The 19765-nt window shown below is 38.8% G+C and overlaps 1 protein-coding gene across 1 annotated transcript in view; it reads right to left on the reverse strand.

Annotated features, from left to right (window-relative positions):
- The window catches only part of myo9bl (myosin IXb-like), a 75773-nt gene that overhangs the window by 37499 nt on the left and 18509 nt on the right, over positions 1–19765 (reverse strand). Inside the window, exons 2-4 of the mRNA XM_084723438.1 lie at positions 13428–13648; positions 11954–12173; positions 10871–11380 (exon numbers count right to left, since the gene is read on the reverse strand). Coding sequence (XP_084579564.1) covers positions 10871–11380; positions 11954–12173; positions 13428–13585 — 888 coding nt within the window. The 5' untranslated portion in view covers positions 13586–13648. The remainder of the gene's footprint in view (positions 1–10870; positions 11381–11953; positions 12174–13427; positions 13649–19765) is intronic.

The following is a 19765-nucleotide window of genomic DNA, read 5'->3' on the forward strand; positions in this document are numbered from 1 at the left end:
AGGTGCCAAGTGTTCTCATTAGTGTTGATACCAGGTGGCTACATTTCATGTATTTGTTAATGCTATGCTAAAAACTCTGTTCTGTTATGAAAAATGTGCCATCTTCCATTTAGAAACCTTTTAAAAGTAAATAAAATGCTCTGAATAGATACAATGCTGAAAAAGCATATGGAATTAAGTTTAATTTAGAAAATTTACAGCTTGCAAATGGCACTGATTTGATGGAATGGAAAAACTCTATTTTATAATCAGTAAAATCTTACAGCTGGTGCTTGGGTACTAGGCCTCATTGCTATGACACTGAGGCTTTGCTGCATCCTTTAAAGTCTTGCTGCTCAAAAGACCTTCAGTTAAACGTTTCCACAGGCGCTGCCAAGGCCCTGACACTGACACCTCACTACAGCATGGATACACTCACAAAAGGACTCCAAACAGCCCAACCAACCGCCACAAAGACAGTTCCCACATTCTCAGAGGGCAACGGCAGGCGCTCACGCAAAAATTCATCAAAGCTCTAGAGGAACAGTCATTCATTCAGCTACACCCACAACTATATCAGTCATGTCCTTCAGGCCCAATTCAAGTTTATATACTAATCACTTACAGGTTAAACTGCAGAATCTAACAACAAGGTAATGAACTACAGTATATAATTAGTGGTAGCTTCCATGTTGAGGAAAAAAATCAATGGTAAAAATCAGAAAATAATCACTGTTTGCTGTTGTGTATGAATTTGAAAACTGCTTCAGTGAGATCACATGATGTCGGCAGTGTTCGAATGCAACCATGTCTCTACACAGTTCCTCTGTGCTTGGCCTTGCTTCAACCCACCACTATATCCCACCAACTACACTTAAACCCCTCGAGCTTAATTCAACTGAATTGTTAACAAAGAATTGATTCTTTGAGGTGCAATAATGGGGTCAACAGTGCTCAGAGGGGCTGGTGCTTCGATTCAATAACAGAGAATGTTCCAATGAAAGCAGTTATACTGAACCACTTAATGAATTTACTGCGTAAAGGCCAGGAGCAAATGATATTCTCTAAACACTTCATTTCTTGTTTGGAACACAGTAACATGGAAATACTGTCTGTTATACACGAAATGTCATGCAGTTCACTAAAATAGTTCAGATGTGCTGGATAACACTTTGACATAGATTATTAATTAATTTAATTATTTTAGAAGTATATCAAGCAAAAATGTCACATATCTGCTTGTTCTAGCATCACAAATGTGTGATTTGCTGGTTTTCTCTCTTACATATCATGTAAAAGGAGAAATATGTAGCCACTGAGCATCTAAAAATTAGTAATGCAGTCCAAATAGCAAGTTGAGGCCATAGAGGGTATTTTGAATAGGTTGAATCCCTGTTTAATAAACGATCTATGGTTGAAGCAGGCTGCAGGAACACTGCAGGAGCGCAACACGAGTGCAACATTATAAACTGACAATAACAACTGATGACGGTTCCTACACTGTAAGCTGATCAGCTGTTTATAGCTGTCAATTGTCTATCAATGAAAACCTACGACCGTTATTCTGAAAACAAATGCCCACTTAAATGGGCAAACTAAAACAGATATTCCAGTCTGGAGTAGGTATTTCAACTGCATACTCTATTACAGATTTCTCAGAATTCTCCTTAAAATTGAACAAAACAAGCATGATGGTGTTACTTTGGGCTGTGAGAAATTGATTATAAAATAGTGAAAAATTACAGATTAAGTGATGATGACAATGTTTAGTTGCAGCCCGAAACAATTTACAGATTTGTAGACAGAATGTACACAGATTTTATGTATTGTCTCGTTCTATATCTGCATGTTTCTGTGTTCACATAATACTTGTACAAGAAGTAGGTCAGTTATCATCACATAACAGCTACACAGCAGTAAATAAACTACAGTGGAAAGCTAACTTATGCTGAATGACAGCATAGTGGAAATAAAGTGTCGTTGTGGTGGCTAGAAGAAAAAAAAAACTGTAATTGCTCCAGTATGGAATGGTTGATTGTAATAGATGATTGTTATTATTAGCAAAGGCTGGAAAACAGATCAGACACTTAGATGCATTAATCTCGACGTAAATGCTATGCTTTGCCCTGTTGTACAGGGGATCAACAGAGTAATGTGAACACATCATGGAAAAGAGCTAACTCTGAATGCATCACAATTACACAAGCAACATGGGTCCAATAAAGCACAACAGAGGGAAATCAACTGAGGCCAAATTTCAGTTTCACAATAAACTGCAAAGAAATCAATATTTTAGGGACAGCTTTTAAAAACACTGATACACACAAAGAACACTAGCTGAATCAACAAACAAGAGCAGTTGTCACACACAGAACAACAAGGTTATGAGGGAATCATTCTGTACAGTACAGATCAAAATCCACAACTATTTCTTACTTACTCACTTCTTACTTATTGATCTAGTGCAATAATTTCTGCAGTGCTAATCTCTTAGGCATGTTTAGCCTGAACATCACAGACCACACTAGCATTTCAACATCAAGAGCATAAGTCATGTCACACTTCCACAGCTGAACTGAGGGCTGCAAATGGCAACAGCAACATGACGTATGCAACTATCAAAATAAAAACTTTTTGCAGCATTGAAATTTTGGGCAATTGACAAAATTCGCCCTTTCCCCTAAAAAGGTGAGGTTGCTCACAAACTCAGGCTTACTTTATCCATTCCCTAAAATCTGTTAGGTGTTTTGGACTAAATGAGACACAAAGCCTCTCATTTTCTTTATCTCATACTATTTACCCAATTGTCTTACTTGTAAAATTATAGATATTTGTACAGTGTGTACAGTCTTAGATGGTTTTCTTTGCTGGAATGAGTTGGTCAATATTTGTATTTGACACGTTATTACATTTCCAATTTCACAGTAGTTATTTATGCCCTCGCATTCCGTATGTTACTCTATGACTTGGTCACATAGGCTTCTCAGTGCAAGCCTTGGGGAGGGAAAAACAAATTACATTATTTTTTATTTATCATATTTTCATCATCTCACAGATGTTTGCTGTCTGCCTGAGATGAGAACATCGTTGCTTGGGGCAAAAACAACATTTTAGTTGAGTATTTCCAAAGACTGTGCCCAGCTTTTCAACAACAGCACGACAAACATGACGTCTACTCTCTAAACCTGGTTTTAAACACTGGTTGCGATCCAGGTAAGGATATTTTTTAAATTAACTTTAAAATATGCAAGCTATTGATAGATAACTGGCAAAAAATGCTTACATTATCCCTTCATGACTATAGAGAAGTCTATGTGACCAACTTACAGAGTAACATACAGGGTGCTAAGTTCACAAATGGGGCCACAGTACAATGTGCAAAAAAGCAATACTGTCAAAAACACCTGTTTAAAATATCACCTCTCACAATCCAGAGGCTAGCTTAGCTGCCCCCTAAGACAGTGCAGAGGAGAGTTTGCAAAACTGATTTAGATATTTCAGTGTTTTCATGAAAGGTCTAAGTTATTTGGCCTACCGCCCGTATGCGTACGTAAAAGAGGACCAACTAATGAAGATGTAAGAGGTACAAGGTTGGAATAGTTTGAGTAAAGTTTTCAAGCACCCATTTTGCTCGTCTTGTGGTCTGGTGTTTTAGCATTTCAAGCAGCTCCACCCATGTCTAGATGGGTACCACATCAAACCTTAGCTTGTGGTGTGGTTACAGTACCATGAATAGACCCTGAAGTGGCCTGCAGCATGCTGCTACATGTAAGCTGTATTTGGCCTGTTAGGAAGAGCACATTCTGGTCTTCAATATGATTCTCAATGGTATGATTACAGTAAGGCCTTTGTGTACGGTATGTGTGTATGAAATGAATGACACGTGTGCATGACACGGTGATTTAAACTCAGTAATGCCAGCTTTTCCCAGACTCATACACAATGCCACCCAGCTTGACCAAATATAGCTGAGGAATAAAGAGGTGCAACCCATAACTAAGAGATAAACAATGGATCAGCAGACAGAATGGCCAGCTACTCCTCTGCACTTCCTGAACAACAATACAATACTTTGGTGTATCCACACCCCTCAAGGCCCTGAGCTAACAGCAAAGAGAACCACTGCCGTTACTTCCCGTGTCGTAGCTGCTTCCTGTTAAAAAGGGTTCCGGATGATAGGAACTTCCTGTCTGAAGTGGTCAGACGCAGTGGCATGGAGGAGGCTGGGGACTTAGAAGGGTCTTATTTAAAGACTAAATCTTTAGATTATTGCCGTGACAGGTCTGGAGATGATTTTCTCCTCACCAACTAAATCAATAACATCACTGCCTACATGGTAGACTGAAAAGGTTATGACTTACATCATACTTTATATCAAAAGCTTTTTATGTTTACTTATAAGCAAGAAGCCCTGGTGTTGTCACAAGACTTCTGATCACCCACAAAACTTTCAGACCCTGAAAGTCTGAATCAAGCTTTTATTTCAAACAAACCATCTGACTGATACACTACAGTCTGATGATGAAATGGGTACTATTCAGAAATGCTGTTAAGTCGACGGATCAACCTATTCAAGCATGTAACCCCATTTTTAGGTCCTAAGATTTTCTTAAAGCCACTGGAAACCCAAATCCACCACAGCCTTCTAACTATGCAATATAGGGCCTTGTGTACATAATAGTAAGCATTTAAAAAGTATTCTGATTTTGGGTTTTAATTGGGTGTGTCTATGCTTGTATGATCATTATCATAATTATTATTATTTTTTACATAGTTAATTCCGCAAACGAATCATAAAACAGGTGCAAGAAAACCCCTCTGCATCCGCTTTATCTGCCTCTTTGAGACTCATAATATATCATAATATTCTAAATATAGTTAACACTTAAACTGATAATTATTTTATAATGTGGCTAAAATATGTTTTGCTGCTGCCCTCGTTCACATAAGTGCATTGCCTCAAAACATGATCGGCCACACCTACACAATCAACGTTTTTGAGCTAGGTTTTCTAATTGTAATGAAGATTTACTTTCAGAATTTTGTGAATGCTTAATGAAATACTCAACTTTGATATCATACCTGCATTTTTACTATTTCAAGCCGAATTTCCAGAGGCTTTAATCTCAGTAATTACAGAGTTGTCAATGTGCCGAATGTTATTTTTAAGAACATGGATGGAGCTCTGTGTGGATTATTAAATCTGGTATACATCAAATATATCCTAAGGATATTAAGAAAATGTTATTTCAATATCTTCTGATGAATACACCAGGACAGGAAAAACTGAATCGGTAATTTCCCATGATAAACACATATCTCCAAAATATGGCCTACCTTCTGTCAGCAAACTCTCTGCAACAGAGGAGGGCCCTGTCAGCATTAAGAATAAATAGGCTTCAAAGCTTGGCAAAAGAAAACAGAGAACACCAAAAGAACCACGTAACAGAGGATCAACCAGTTGGACCAGTTCACGAGTGAAATCCTCATTGAGAGCTAGTGAGCTGTTCTGTAGTTAGGAGCCTTATTTGCTGTCAGTCTTTCCTCTACCTGCTTTATTTCCAAGACAAAAGAAGGAAATTTAAAGAATATAATAGAATATAAAATAGAAAGAAGTGGTACAATGAACTAAAGTGGGACAGTAGCTTTCCCACATGGTTTCAGGTTGAGGCCATTCAATCTGCCAGCAACACAGCACAGAGCACAGTCCAGTACCACAAACGATGATCTCATCTCCTCAAAATGTGTGACCCAGGCCTGAAGACCTCCCCTATAGCTTGAGGACACACACACACACAGAAGGACAGAATATACACACAAACACACACATTTTCCACCACTGTAATCTGATCAGCTTCCAGGACAAAAAAAAAAGTTGAAATAAAACCCTTTTGTCAAAGCAAAAATTCCTCCATTTTGGTCCATGCATCTAAAAATAGTATTCTGCGCTCCATATAATACCTTGACTGGAACTTGTCAAGAGGGAACCACAAGAGGTCGAGTATCTCTGTGAAGAGAAACTGCAGGGGACATGATTTCAGAGGAGTTATTGCTTCCTCTGTAAAGCGACTTTTGTTTCATGTCAGCCATCTTATGAGCAGACTCCATAAGCTGGCGGGTGTTGTCAAAACAGAATCTTTTTACATAAACTAACAAGGAGGGTCTCTAGGCACATAAGAGTGTGGAAAAATGTTAAAAGCAACTGCCTCTATTGCCTCTAATTATGATTTAACGTGCCTGAGCAAAATGTAAATTTAGATGGCTGCCAGGGGGAAATGTACAGCTGTCCAATAACCAGGATGATTGACTGACTGGTCACAAGTGGAATCCAACTTCCACTTCCTCCACTGACCCGTCTCTGTGTCTGCCCCTGCAACCACAGCTCTAGACTGGGCTAACACATGCACGGACACATTGCATTCTGGGAGTGAACGGCAGAGTGGCAATATGTCTGCCAAAGGGACCAGAACTCTGCTGATGGAGGGGAAAATCTCTCCAACCCCCCCTTCCTTCAATCAGCCGTCCGGAACCAAAGACTCTGACAGACTGACACACATCAAGGGACCAACGCTGCACTTATTCAAATGCATCTGAAAGCAGCAGCAGCAGTTCTGTGAGTGAAGGCTCCAGTACTGAGTCAGAGGGAGACGACAGGGACGTGACAGATGATGGATGGATACCCCGTGTCTGCAAGTCGTTGTGGCAGCTCACTTTATATTCTTACCATGAAGGCTTGAGCCAATAGCTTGTGGCCAATTCTCTCGGTTTAATTTTGTTCTATTTGACAGTATTGCGTGTTCCAATCAACGTACTACTACACAGATCAGGGGTTTTTTTGCTTTTCAGCTCCGTTTTGTACTTTGAATAAACCACATTCCGCATGCAGCTTTTCTGACTAAAGGTCTATATTTAGCCACACTACTGCGAAATAAAACAGAAAAATATGTCAAGGAGATTTACTTCCAGATCAGGACTGAGAATAATTAGTTCCCCACACTGAAACTGAAGTACTGGGATTTCTGCTTTTTGTTACTTGGTATTCAAGTGATTGTGCAGAGATAGGGGGCTTCCCTGTCTGATATTTACTCTGCAGCCGCAGGCAGAACTTCATTTTATCTTTTTCCATCTCCAGTGCTTCCATATATCTCAAATCACCAACATACATCCAGATTACATCTCTGACAGGAAGCACTCTTCAACTTAATAAAATGACCTGAAGTCACAGACTTTTGTGCCACCCAGTAACTCCCAACAACAACCCATTTTCCCTCTAAACGTCAACTTTTTTGAGGCTATACCTATAAACAGTGGGATGTGAATCATATAAAAGGTGCTGCTTCTCAACCTTGTTAATTAGTGTAATGTGTAATGTGCAAAAGTAGAGCCAGGACGAGCAGTTTTTCAAACAGGCAACACTCGCTTCAGCCTGTTCACTGACGCACAGCACAGGTTAGGATGTATACATTGAGAAAAACCGAAACAATCTGATGTTCGTGCACTCTCTCATTGGGATCACTTCCAGTTTGGAAGTGGTGTTACAGCGCTTTTTCATCCTTAGGAGCTTAGCTAAGACACTTTGGCATTTTTTTAAACACTCAACCTGCCTTGGAAGAGCTGCCAAAAATGGAAGTGACTGACTAATATCGCTGCAGCTACTATACTGAGTGACTCACTGACATCGCTAATGATTACCTGAGACAGAACTGATTATCTAAATGAGCAAAAACACTATATAGAAAAATGAACAATACTATTAACAACATGTACAACACTAACTGTGAAAAGTGAAAAGACTAACTTAAGGATGAAAAAGCACTGTAAGATGATCACTGAGTTTGAAGGTGAAGGCAACATTAATGTTACTGTAGCTTTTTGATTACATCTTTATCTTAAACTGTCAGCACATGCATAGTATCAAAGACAGCACTATCAATCAGAAATGGACACTGTACAGTTGACAGGAAGTAAACAGATGTGTAGTTCATAATACAGATATATGTCACATTACATCTACTACATGGAGAGAATAGTCCACAATTCTGAAAATAAACATTATAAGCAGAGTAAACGTCAAGTGATGGAGGCCTACATTTTAAAGTGCAATGTGAGATGACACTCACAACAAACCACACAACAGAGTATCAGAGTGGGAGTGTTGTGAATCACGTCACAATAATAAGCCTGCTTGAGGTCTGACCAGAGGTAAATTCTTCCATATGTGAAAGTGGAGGAGACCCCGTTTCTCATTAGAGGCATGAAAAATAAACAAAATGAAGTCAAATCTGTTCTTTGCCACGTAGCTCAAGCAAAAACAATACTGTTAGATAACTCGCTTTCATGACGCAACCTTTTCTTTTGTTAAACAACGTAAAAGCTAACAGATGTCAGCTTGTCGACGTGTATTTCTATGTGCCTTTTTTGTCACCAAACACAGAGAGCTGTAGTTCAGAATGAGCCTAGGCTATTTAACTGCCTGTAGCATTAAAGATACCCTGAGCGGCCTTACAGAAGGAAGCCTTCACTCATCGGTAACACCCCAGACAGTGTATGTTTCTAAATGCAGAACATAAGTTATTTTTTCCTTGACTGAAAAAACACACAATCATATTCTATTACACCCTAAAAATGTGCATTTTGAGTGTGAAAGCATGAGTGAGGAAAGATGTGTATTGTGGTAATGTGCTTCGTCTGATTATAACTGTCTTTTCCTGTACATTAGCGAGGCTGTCGTTCACTCTAGCTAATCAGACAACTGAGCGAGGGAGACACTGTCTAAGTCCATATGACTCAGTTAAACAGACTGTTGGTCAGTCTGTCTGTCCAAGGTCAGGCCTGAACATGGTGTGCACCACTATTATCAAAAAGCTTACCTTGAGCAAATATTCAGCACCACACTGATAAGAAAAATTCTATCATGGAAAATATTTACTGAGTTTTCATGATTTATTGTTAGTCTCCCTCTGGCAATTAAAATAAGCCACTTATATGAAGCTTTCTATATCAGATCGGCTCTAGTTTCGGTTCATTCTGTCCTGTCAGCGGTTGCACAGAGCATGTCAGTACAAGCATATACTTTCTCAGAGAGCAGAAAGCAGGAAGAACAGCACAGTCACCTGATCGAAACAGCAACAATGAAATACCAGCAACAGCTCAAAATGAAATTCATGTTGTTCATATTCTTATAGTCAAAAACACATCCCATGACATTACACTATCAAAAATCAAGATTAGCATGACATTTTGCAACATAATCAGAAATATCAGTTTGCTCAAAAGTAGGTAGAAACAGAAGACCAACGAACAGGAACGTCTTGTCCAGATTCCTACAGTATTTTCACAGGCAAGGGGCCCCGTGTAGGGTTAATAAAGCAACTTCCTGTCCTCTTTCTCATTTCTCCTTTCTGGGTAGTCAATAATCATTATGTTTTAACTTTTTCACACTGAACACACACTACCATATTACCCATGTGTCTTAGCCCACGCATTAAAGTCCAATGGACTCACAGCATGAAAATACATTTACTCAGTGCTGCATGAGAGCTGATACTTTCATGGGATGTTTTATCATTCATAGGCACTGAACTAGAAATAATCATTGTCCGACAAATGCTATCAAAATGTAACTCAGTGTATTTTGCATCCTCTGCCACTGTATGCGTGATTGCTTTTGCATGCCATAGCAACATGATGAGTCACTTTAGAGGAAGCACAGTCATTGTTGGATATGACTTAATCAAAACAGCAATGCACTTCACACCTAGCTGAAGCTGGTGCAGAAGGGAAATGTGTGTGTCTATAAAAAGATGGTTTGCGATAAGAAATGATTTTCATGTGACTGATGAGAAAGACGGACAAGAAGAAAAGTTTTGATGACACAATTCACGGTAACACTTTATAATAACAATTATCAATAAACAGGAAATTGATAGTTAATTAAAATTACGTTTACTCATTATTAATGCTGTAATTTATGTTATTTTATTAGTCTGTGTAATAATTTGTTTGTAAATTATATCACAGCTGATAAGCAACTCGTCTATTGTTGCACACAGCTATTCTGATAATCGATTAATCGATTTAAGTCATATTTTTACATTTAAAAAAGCCAAAATTCTGATTTCAGCTTCTTAAATGTAAATATTTTCAGTTTTCTTCCTCTCTGACAGTAAACTGAATATCTTTGGGTTATGGACAAAACAAGACATTTGATGGCGTCATCTTGAGCTTCGTCAAGCACTAATGAATATTGTTTGCCAGTTTATGGACCAAACAACTAATCAATTAGTGGAGAAAATGTATATAGCAAACGATTACCAAATGACTGGCAAACCTTAAAGAAATCATTACATAGAGAGATGGACCAGATGTTTGTAACACTTTATTAATGGTTAAAAATTAGTTTGTAAACTCTTAAAACATTATTTGGATAGCTATTATAAAGTTTCAAATGATAATTAAATACCCTATGTACATAACTTATATATGTTATGTACAAAAACTTACTTAACTTACTTATTACATTTATTTTAACCCAAAGTATGATCTTAAGTAAGTAGTTTTTGTTGCCTTTATTTAAAAATTCTACCTGGATGTTGCATATATCTTATTCTTAACTTGACTGCAGAGCCCTGCATGTGCAAAAGTGATACTAGATGGATAGCTAAATGTACAGCCACTGACCAACATTGTATTTGACAAGATGACAGTAAGATTGTGTTGTCTACTGTATACACATTATTTGGTTGGCCATTATAAAGTTGGATAGAACTGATGTTTATAAAACTTTGCAATTACTTAATAAATGGTTTATAATCCATATATTAACAAATTATTTGAGTGTTTGTTAACAGTAAAATAACTATTACTACTATCACACACGTTAACATCTTACCTCCAGAACTGGTCCAGCTCCCAGAATGGTCCTCTCTACCCCACTTGCATAGCCTTTCTGGCTGAGTGCAGTCAGACAGTGGATCAGGAAGTTGGTACTCTGAGTCTTGCCTGAGCCACTTTCCCCAGAGATGACGATGCACTGGTTCACCCTCTTCCTGAGCATAGCATAGTAGGCCACATCTGCGATAGCAAAAATATGAGGCTCCAGTTTGCCCAGCTGGTGGTTCTCGTACATCTTGACGTACTTTGGGTTGTAGATGGGCAGGAACTTGAAGGGGTTGATGGCGATCAGAATGCTGCCTGCATAGGTGTAGATCTTTTTCTTGTGAAAGCGTGTACGCAGGTTGTTTAATATGCTGTCCTCATTGAGGATGGGGAGGTTGCAGAGATCTGCAAAGTCATCCTGTGGGGGGGGGAGGAAGCCTCTGGCAGCTAACCGTTGGGCCTGCTGCTCCTTACTCACAGAAGGGAGGTGAACATAATGAATAGTGCCGTCATGGTTCCTCTCCTGGGTGAGGGAAAGATGAAGGGAAAAAAAGTAGCTTAACTTCTTACTGCTAAAACTGTTTTTTGTTTGAATTTTTTTGAAGTCAAAATTGTTAAGGGCAGGCCCAAACTGTTTTCACATTAGTATCAGTATTGTTACTATCTTTATTCTTTTGTTTGTCAGTGTATTTCCTTGCTTTGCCTTATTTATTATCCTTGTTTGTATCCCTTACACACGTCTGCTGCTGTGAGACTGAAATTTTCCCTTGGTGATAAATAAAGAACTATCTATCTGTCTACTTTAATGGAAGTGAGCTTACAAAAGCTTCTGTTACATATTATGGTGAGAGCAGTGAAATGATATTAGGTAACATTTTGCATGCTGCTAATTTACCTTACTTTTTTGGTTTATTTTACCATCATTAGCATGTAATGTAATCTAGGTTGACTACTTGTTTTCATTTCTGAAAAAACAAAACAAAAAGCAGAAGGAAGCACAATGCAATAGTAAGACAGTGGCAGGAGGACGACTTTTCTCAGTGCTTCACATCCACCGAGCCTGACTGTAGAGTGAAATGTGTGCTGTCAACTCTACCTGTAGTAAGAAGTAAAAGCCGAGGCTCTGAGGGTGCTGCTCTTGGGCTTTCCGAGGCCACAGCAGAAACCTCTGCGCTGGCAGGTCTCCGGCCTCTAGAACCCATTCTTCCCCGCCACATTCCTTCACCTCTGCCAGCACATACATGCGGCCAGGGTCCAGCCCCAGGGCCGTGGCAGCATCCGAGATCACCGTGGCTGCTGTTGCATCCTTCTGCACTCTGATAATAAAATAAATGGAATTACAAACTTTGACCAGTGCTGGATTGCAGTTAGGGGTGGAACGAATCATAATTGCTCCGTACAGATTGCCCTCAGTGGTTTGGCCCATGTGTTGTGATCCACAGACTAAATGAAACCATCTTAGTATGAAGCACAGTTTTATTGGTGCTGTCACTTTTTAGAATGATAATTCCCTGAATCCTAATGCAGAGTTGCAGTGAAATGAGACTGTTTTACTCTGTGTGGCAGTGGAGTCTTGAAAAAAAAAAAAAAAAAAAGCAAGAGCACTTGTTTAAAAGAGCCATCAGATTGTCTCTATCAAGTGAAATCCCAACCAGTATTTTCACTGATGTAACTAGGCAGGCTTGTCATCAAAGATACAGATCATAAGATTGTAATGTTTATTGTAACTTTGGCAATATCTGCTATCTTAGCTTCTACGCAGCACTCTGCTCACCTCACTGGAGCAGGTCTTTGTCTGCCTGTCTGTGACACAGACTTCAGTGTTCGTTGGCTATTACTCATGACCTCGAACCAATCACAGTCTACAGATTGTACTATGCAATCATCTATTACATATATATATATACACTATAATTCTGTATAATAGAGTAAATATTTGAAGTATTCTATATAGTATTATTATTACAGCGTAATTTTTATCATATAGTATTATTATAATTATAATAGTATATCATATAATAGTAGAAAACAGGACAGGTCGTGTCTTTCCCACAAAATGTCCAAGTGATGTCTCAATGTTTTAATCTTCAGTAAAGTTAACAGAGCATGTTCTAACACAGCTCAGATTGTTGAATGAGCGAGTGAGTGTAGTATCTAATTATCTATAATTATCTATACAGTACAGTATTGTAAGTATTCTACATAGTTTTATAATTACAGTGCAAATTTTATTATACCATATTATTATTACTAATATTATAGCACTGTTGTTGTTACAAATATTAACATTTCTATATTTACCATTTCATTACTGTGGTGATGACTACAGACAGAGAGAGAGAGATCAAAACCAAGTGCATTTTTTATATATAATTTAATCTCACCTTTTTTTTTCTTTTTTGCTGATCCGAAAAATGGTCTGATCTTTGACTCAAAACAGTAATACGATCCAAACTTAATGAGTCTTGTGATCCATAGCACTCCTAATTGCATTAATATTTCAGTAAAATCATAACTACACATTGACTGCTGAAGGTACTTTTCCAGGTGTCAAATCGTGGGACACTCACCTGAGGTTGCAGCAGGTGGAGGACTGGGCAGCCAGCCGTGGGTAGATCTGGAGCAGGTATGAGCGGCCATCGTGATCGTTAGGGCTAGCTGGCCCGCCTCCCCCTCCTCCTCCACCTGCGTTCGTTGCCATGGTGGCAGCGCCATCTCTGACACTCATCCTGAGCCAGGGGGAGTGGCCTCAGCATGCCGCACCCACTGCTTCCCTCTCACCACGCAGCACCTGAAAATGACAGGTTGATTGATCAGTGACAATCTGCTTTACTTTCATACATAAAGACTGATAATAGTGACTGATAATTTTCCATGTTAACACCAGAGATGCAAACATTAGCCTGGTTGTTTAAAAAAAATTTACTTGCCAACTATTTTAATAATCTATTAATCATTTCAGTCATTTTTCAAGCATAAATGTAAAACATCTGCTTGTTCTGCTTTTTAAATTTTAGGATATGTAACCTTTTTTTCATTTATGATAGTAAATGAAGACTCTGGGTTTTGGACTGGTGGTTAAAAGAAACAATGTGAAGACATCACTTTGGTCTCTGGGAAATTATGATGAGCATTTCTGACAATTTTTTGACATTTTACAGACTAACAATAATCAAAAACAACTGGCAGATTAATCGATAATGAAAATAATCACGAGTTGCAGCCCTAGTGGACTCGATGAAAGAAGGCTTTTCAAGGCCACAGCAGAGGCCTCTCTAGCTACAACATGTGGGATGAAAGAAAGAGGACTGACTCTCATGCCAACAATTAGCTATCCAATTCCAATAAACATTCAGCACTAGTGCAATGCCAGTAGAAACAGAGTAAGCTAGCCCAGATAGTGAACAGTTCCAATATAAAGCATTGCAACTTTCTAAAAGCCTAAACAATGCGTCAGTGCAGCTCTGAGCAAGCATTTCAAAATGCAAACAAAATAGTTGATTTTCAAACAAAGTCTCAAACCTCATGGGAAGATCATCCTTGGTATTCTCTGAATTTTACATTCTGGACATAATATGTCTTAGATTAACCTAGAAAAGAGGCCAATACAAGTAAATGTAAGCCTTTGATAGGATACAGGCTTTATAAATTAACAACAGATCATTTGTGAGGCCTCTGTCAGATCAAGTTATTTACTTGCCTAGACCTCTTTCTTTTCAATCAGAGGTTTATCATAAAAAGATGTTAAAACTCTGTAAACTACAGTGAGCAAACTATGCCAAGAAAAGTACTATTCCCTTATACCAACAGTTTAGCAATCACCACTGAAATATCAGAAGAGATATCAGGTGAGAAATCACGTACTGCAAGGTGAGAAACACTACTATGTGTCAACACTACTATGTGTTTCGCTAAGTATAAAGTGCTAATGGCTACACTAAAAAAATCAACTGTACTAAATCATAATTACATGTCACCAGTAAACAGCTCTACATGCTCAAACTACCTATTATTTTTCGTGTTGGTTGATCACAATTATTCACTTCTTTCTTGAAAGGTTACTTACAGTGGGCTATATACCAATATGTTAGTTGAGATGAACATGGAAGCCAGGGCAGGTCTGGTCTTTCCCAAAAAATGTTTAATGTTACTCCGCAACATTTTAATCTTCAGTTAAGTAAACTCAGAGTACTGAAGATCTAAAATAGCTCAACTGATGACAAAACACAAAATGTTTTCTACCAATGTGACATGTCCCCAGAGGAGAAAATTGAAGAGAAATCAAAGTGTGAATCGAAAATATTACAAAAAACTAGTAACACAATATGTGACGTAGAGAACACAAATAAGAAAAACACCCAGATATTTTCATTCTTTTATTTGACTGAGAGAAAGCTATGGGTAATTGGAGTGACTCTAACCAGTTTGTGGTTTTCCTTGCATCTAAAAATACACTTGAGTCATCACAGTAGCTCAAACGAAATTAAACTGTACTTCCATTTCTACATAAGAAAGAGAAGAATATTCCTATTTTTCTACAGAGCACATGAGCCTGGGTACAGGCCACAGACATGCAACTGTGGCAGCGATGACTCAAATTTAATAACACTGCAGTGCATTGTTATCATATCACATGTAAATATCTTTGCCACTGAAACTTTAACGTAGGTTGCAGCTGCAGATGCTGCACAGAAATTGAACTCTTCCGCTCAATGATAGGAACCAAGACACAAATACAGCGAACACTTAGGGTAAACCACAAATGGTGTAATGACTGCACACTATTCAGTCCCACAGACAAGATACCTAACAGTGTTGTATAACGTAGAACTTGGTGGCAGGATAAAGTGTTTAGCAACTTCTCACCACAACAACTAATCTCTCCATCCACAGATAACTCAATTTTCTCTGCCTGGCAATGTCCCAACAAACAACCAAAGGTCTTACAACATCGCAGAACCCTGAGCAGACGATTAACTAAGAACAAAGTGGAGGTTTGTTCGGTCCTTACTACGGATATCACTGATTTCCTGACTGACGTGAAGCTGCCTTGAAGATGTTTCAAGATCTTTTATGAACTAAACCACAATAAACAAGGAGGCAGACAAATTTTTCATTGGACTATCACATGACTGGCATTCATGCCACAAAACACACATACCCAAATTAAGCAGTTTTACTGCTAAAGAGTTCCTGCAAAAGAACACAAGGGCCAACAGCTTCCGGTCGGTTGGTGGATTCTTTGGTTGTTTTGCTCGTGTCTGACTCTCATCGGTCGGGCAGTCGCTGATGTTTCATTTTTGATGACAATGTCTGTGTGGATTTTACTTCAGGCTATTTAACTCAACTCAACTTTCAGAGACCTGACTTTAAACTTGAAAGCTCCAAGTTTGCCATACTTTACGCCGTTTTAGTGTTTACTTTGTGGGTTATCCTGATGAATTTGGTGTTAGCATGTTGCTGCTACTTTGGCTACTCCCAGAGGCTGGGGGATGATGGACTAATGTTGCAATTTTGACGGACAGTCAAGAGAAACTGTGAAAATTAAGCCTCATTTGAAGCCAACTAGACTGATAAGTTGGATGCTGCTAGCTCTTTTCATGTTGCTCTTTGTCAAAGTTTTGGTGCAAGCACAGGTATGACCCTCATTGCCACTGTGTGTGTTTGTGTTGCTGTATGTAATGCTATGTTTACCTGATAGACATGCCCTGAAGGTAACCATATACTTTTGTGTGAAAAAGAGGTGGTCAAACGGCAGGAATTTCTTTGCTTGGTAATGCTGTATAACCTTGACTAGCACACATTTAGACTACCAGGTAGAGTGCACTCAGTGCATTGTGGATGATTTAGCTATTAGAGAAATCATGCAGATTTTTCCACCACTTGATTGATTTAACAGTAGGTAGAATCTCAGTTGACAAAGGTTGTCTTTGGTTAACTAAAGCCCTAAAGATTAGGTTTAACCACAGCATTTACACGCTGTGCTGAAAAAGCTGAACAAGCCTTTGCATCATGCTGAAGTTTTAGTGACTTCACACATTTGAACTAAATGGTCTCATTTTCCTGTTTGAAAGAAAACTAACTTTATACACAAATCTATAATTCTTCCATGAACACATGGCGATCTGCAACCTGCACACAGAAGAAAGACGACAGTTGGGTTCATACACACCACAAGTTAGCATCGGTAGAAAATCATGTAGGGCTAACACTTCTCTGTAATCAGCACTCAAATCATTGCACAGTCACAGTTGTTCATACAACTATGTTCACTTTACCCTACACCCAAATTACTGACAGTGGCTGTGGTTGCTTTGCCAGCCTGACATGATGACAGTTTCACATCATCGTTGTTGCACAGAAGACCTGGTAAACATTACTCATTCATTTAAAGGCAACTTTCTGAAGTAGTGTTGAGGTATCTCAGAACTGATTCTGTTTAACATTCAACTGGACAACAGCCAAAGGAATACGATCCAAGTTAAGGGTGTATGTGACAAAAATGAATGCAGGGCAGTGATCTATAGTTGACTGTGAATCGCACAGACAGCAGCTGAGTAAAGTTTGGTCTAATGATTGATCACGTAGCATGGCTCTGCATCAGTAATGCATGCTGTGTAAACTGTTAGTCCCCTCTGGGGAAACAAGAACCTGGTTTAAATCACTATATGGCAGGCAGCCGGCACTGCTTTGGTAACCTGATCTCAGGTCGAGTCCTGTAAGCACTCAGTCCTACAGTTTATCACTTTTATCATTCAAGCAGAGACAGTTTATTTTCTCAATCTGAAAAATAAGAAATGTTATAGTCTGAGATATGCCCCAAAAAGCAGGCTGACAGAAAAGAGGCTCACACAGACGTCTGCATGTATTATGAAATCAAGTTCTCCATTTCTCCGTTACAAGGTTTGTTTTCACTGAAACTTTCCACTGACTGAATCGTGCTCGTGTGTTCTGTGGAGTTATCATAAATAATACATACAGACAAATTAACTGTTTAGTTCAGATAAGAGGATAGCTCATTTTTTAAACGTATACAATATTGCGCAATGATAGCCAACGCTGTTTAACCATGGGAAGTTTTGACGATTAAAGTATAATCACAAACCATCTCAACCAACAGACATTAACACCGCTGCTTTGCAACCGCTTAATCGATGATCAAAATTCTTGCAGCTTTATTATCTACCCAATATATCTTAAGATGCCCACACATGGTCAGCAGCAAAAACTTCTCTGCACATTGCTTTTGTGCCTAACTAGCAGAGACGATGCCCTTGGTGTGGCATTCTCCTTGACATCACCACCAAACACTGTGTTCAAACTTCAGATTATTTTAACTTTGACTGAATTTTGCTAAAAAAGATTCAATAATAGCAATAAATCGCCTTGCTTATAGGATTGCAATATTTTAAATCATAAACCCTGTACTGTGATACGTATCACATCACCAGATTGTTGCCAGTACACAGCCCTAGTTTTCAGATACTGTTTACTTTTTGCCTCAATGATGCATGAGCATTATCTGTTTAATTTTCAGTTTGTACCTATTCATAAAAAGAAAACACAGGAGTCTGTTGTTTAACTCATGCAAAATGGCAAAACCCCTTACGTACTATAATGGACCAAATACAAAACTGTAACAACAAAGATATGTTAACAAAGCCAACTCTGGAATCATTTAGGTCACAGTAGAGAATTAGAGGAAAAATAGAGCAACTTGAGACTCATGAGCTTGTGCATTTGCCAAGCCAGCTAGCTGACCACAGTCCCAAAAACATGCAAGCCTGTAAAATGCCAAGGCATGCAAAACTGCAGAGACCACAAAAGACAGCATCATCATTATCCTCCATCATGAGCCCTGTCTGGTTTAAATCTGTCCCTTTAACTCCTGAGCTGCTCTCTCAACTAGTTTCAAAAGAGAAAACACAAAAGCTACAGTATCTGTGTGTAAGATGTAAATCATTTTTGTGGAGATTTGTGTGGAGAGAAAAATGGGTGAAAAAAAAAAACCGGTAATGACAGAGAGCAAACTGAACAAAGAAAAAGAGTTGAAGGCAGAGTGAGAGGCAGAGTGAAGGAAAGGTAAACATCTAAAAGTGAGACAAAAAAAAGAGAGAAGTCCCAGGGGACAATCAAAGGAGACGGAGGCTTTGAGATAATGCAGCTTCCTCCCTGCGGAGGAGATCCTCTGCAAGGATGCCCAGCATTCCACAGATAAGACCCGGGGTTGTCTGCTTTGCGTAGGCTTAGCCTGGCACTTTAGCTGCTTACTGTGGGCTGATGGGAAGACACCAGAGCAGAGGACTATAACTGAGGGCAGAGAGAGGCTCTTTAGCTTCTTACTGCGGGCAGGAGGGGGCATTAACAACTAACAAGCTCCTTAAACCAGACATTTCTTTTAACAGTGGTACCACTCATCCCCAGTGAATCCTCAAACTCCTTCCACTTGCAGCAAATTAATTGTACTGTACATTCATCATTAAGATAAATAAAGAATAAACTATTCAAGGTGTCATATACAACATTCAGCCTCTCTAGATGCTAGTAAACAACTATTTGCTATGTAAAGATATAATGGAGTTATATTATCTTGAGCAGAGAATGATGTCACACTCCCAGTGTAAACAATGTTACTCAAACTTCTGTTTATCCAGGACGGCCGTGCATGCATATCTGTGCATGTGAGTGCCTCTTTGTCTTCTCCGTATCCATTTTCAACATGGCAGCCTGGTGAGTACCTTTCTCATATTACAGCTGAACAATGTACCAAAATATGTTTCTTAAGTGAAAACCTTTTATGCAAGAAATAGGCAACAAGTTCGGGCTAATGGATGATGCCTGACAGCCATCAACCACTGAGCCCACTACTATTGTGGTTTAAAAGTACTAGCCAAAGTGTCAGCCATAG

The sequence above is a fragment of the Lutjanus erythropterus genome, chromosome 7, assembly GCF_056507025.1.
Source record: "Lutjanus erythropterus isolate fLutEry1 chromosome 7, fLutEry1.hap2, whole genome shotgun sequence".
NCBI lineage: Eukaryota > Metazoa > Chordata > Actinopteri > Lutjaniformes > Lutjanidae > Lutjanus > Lutjanus erythropterus.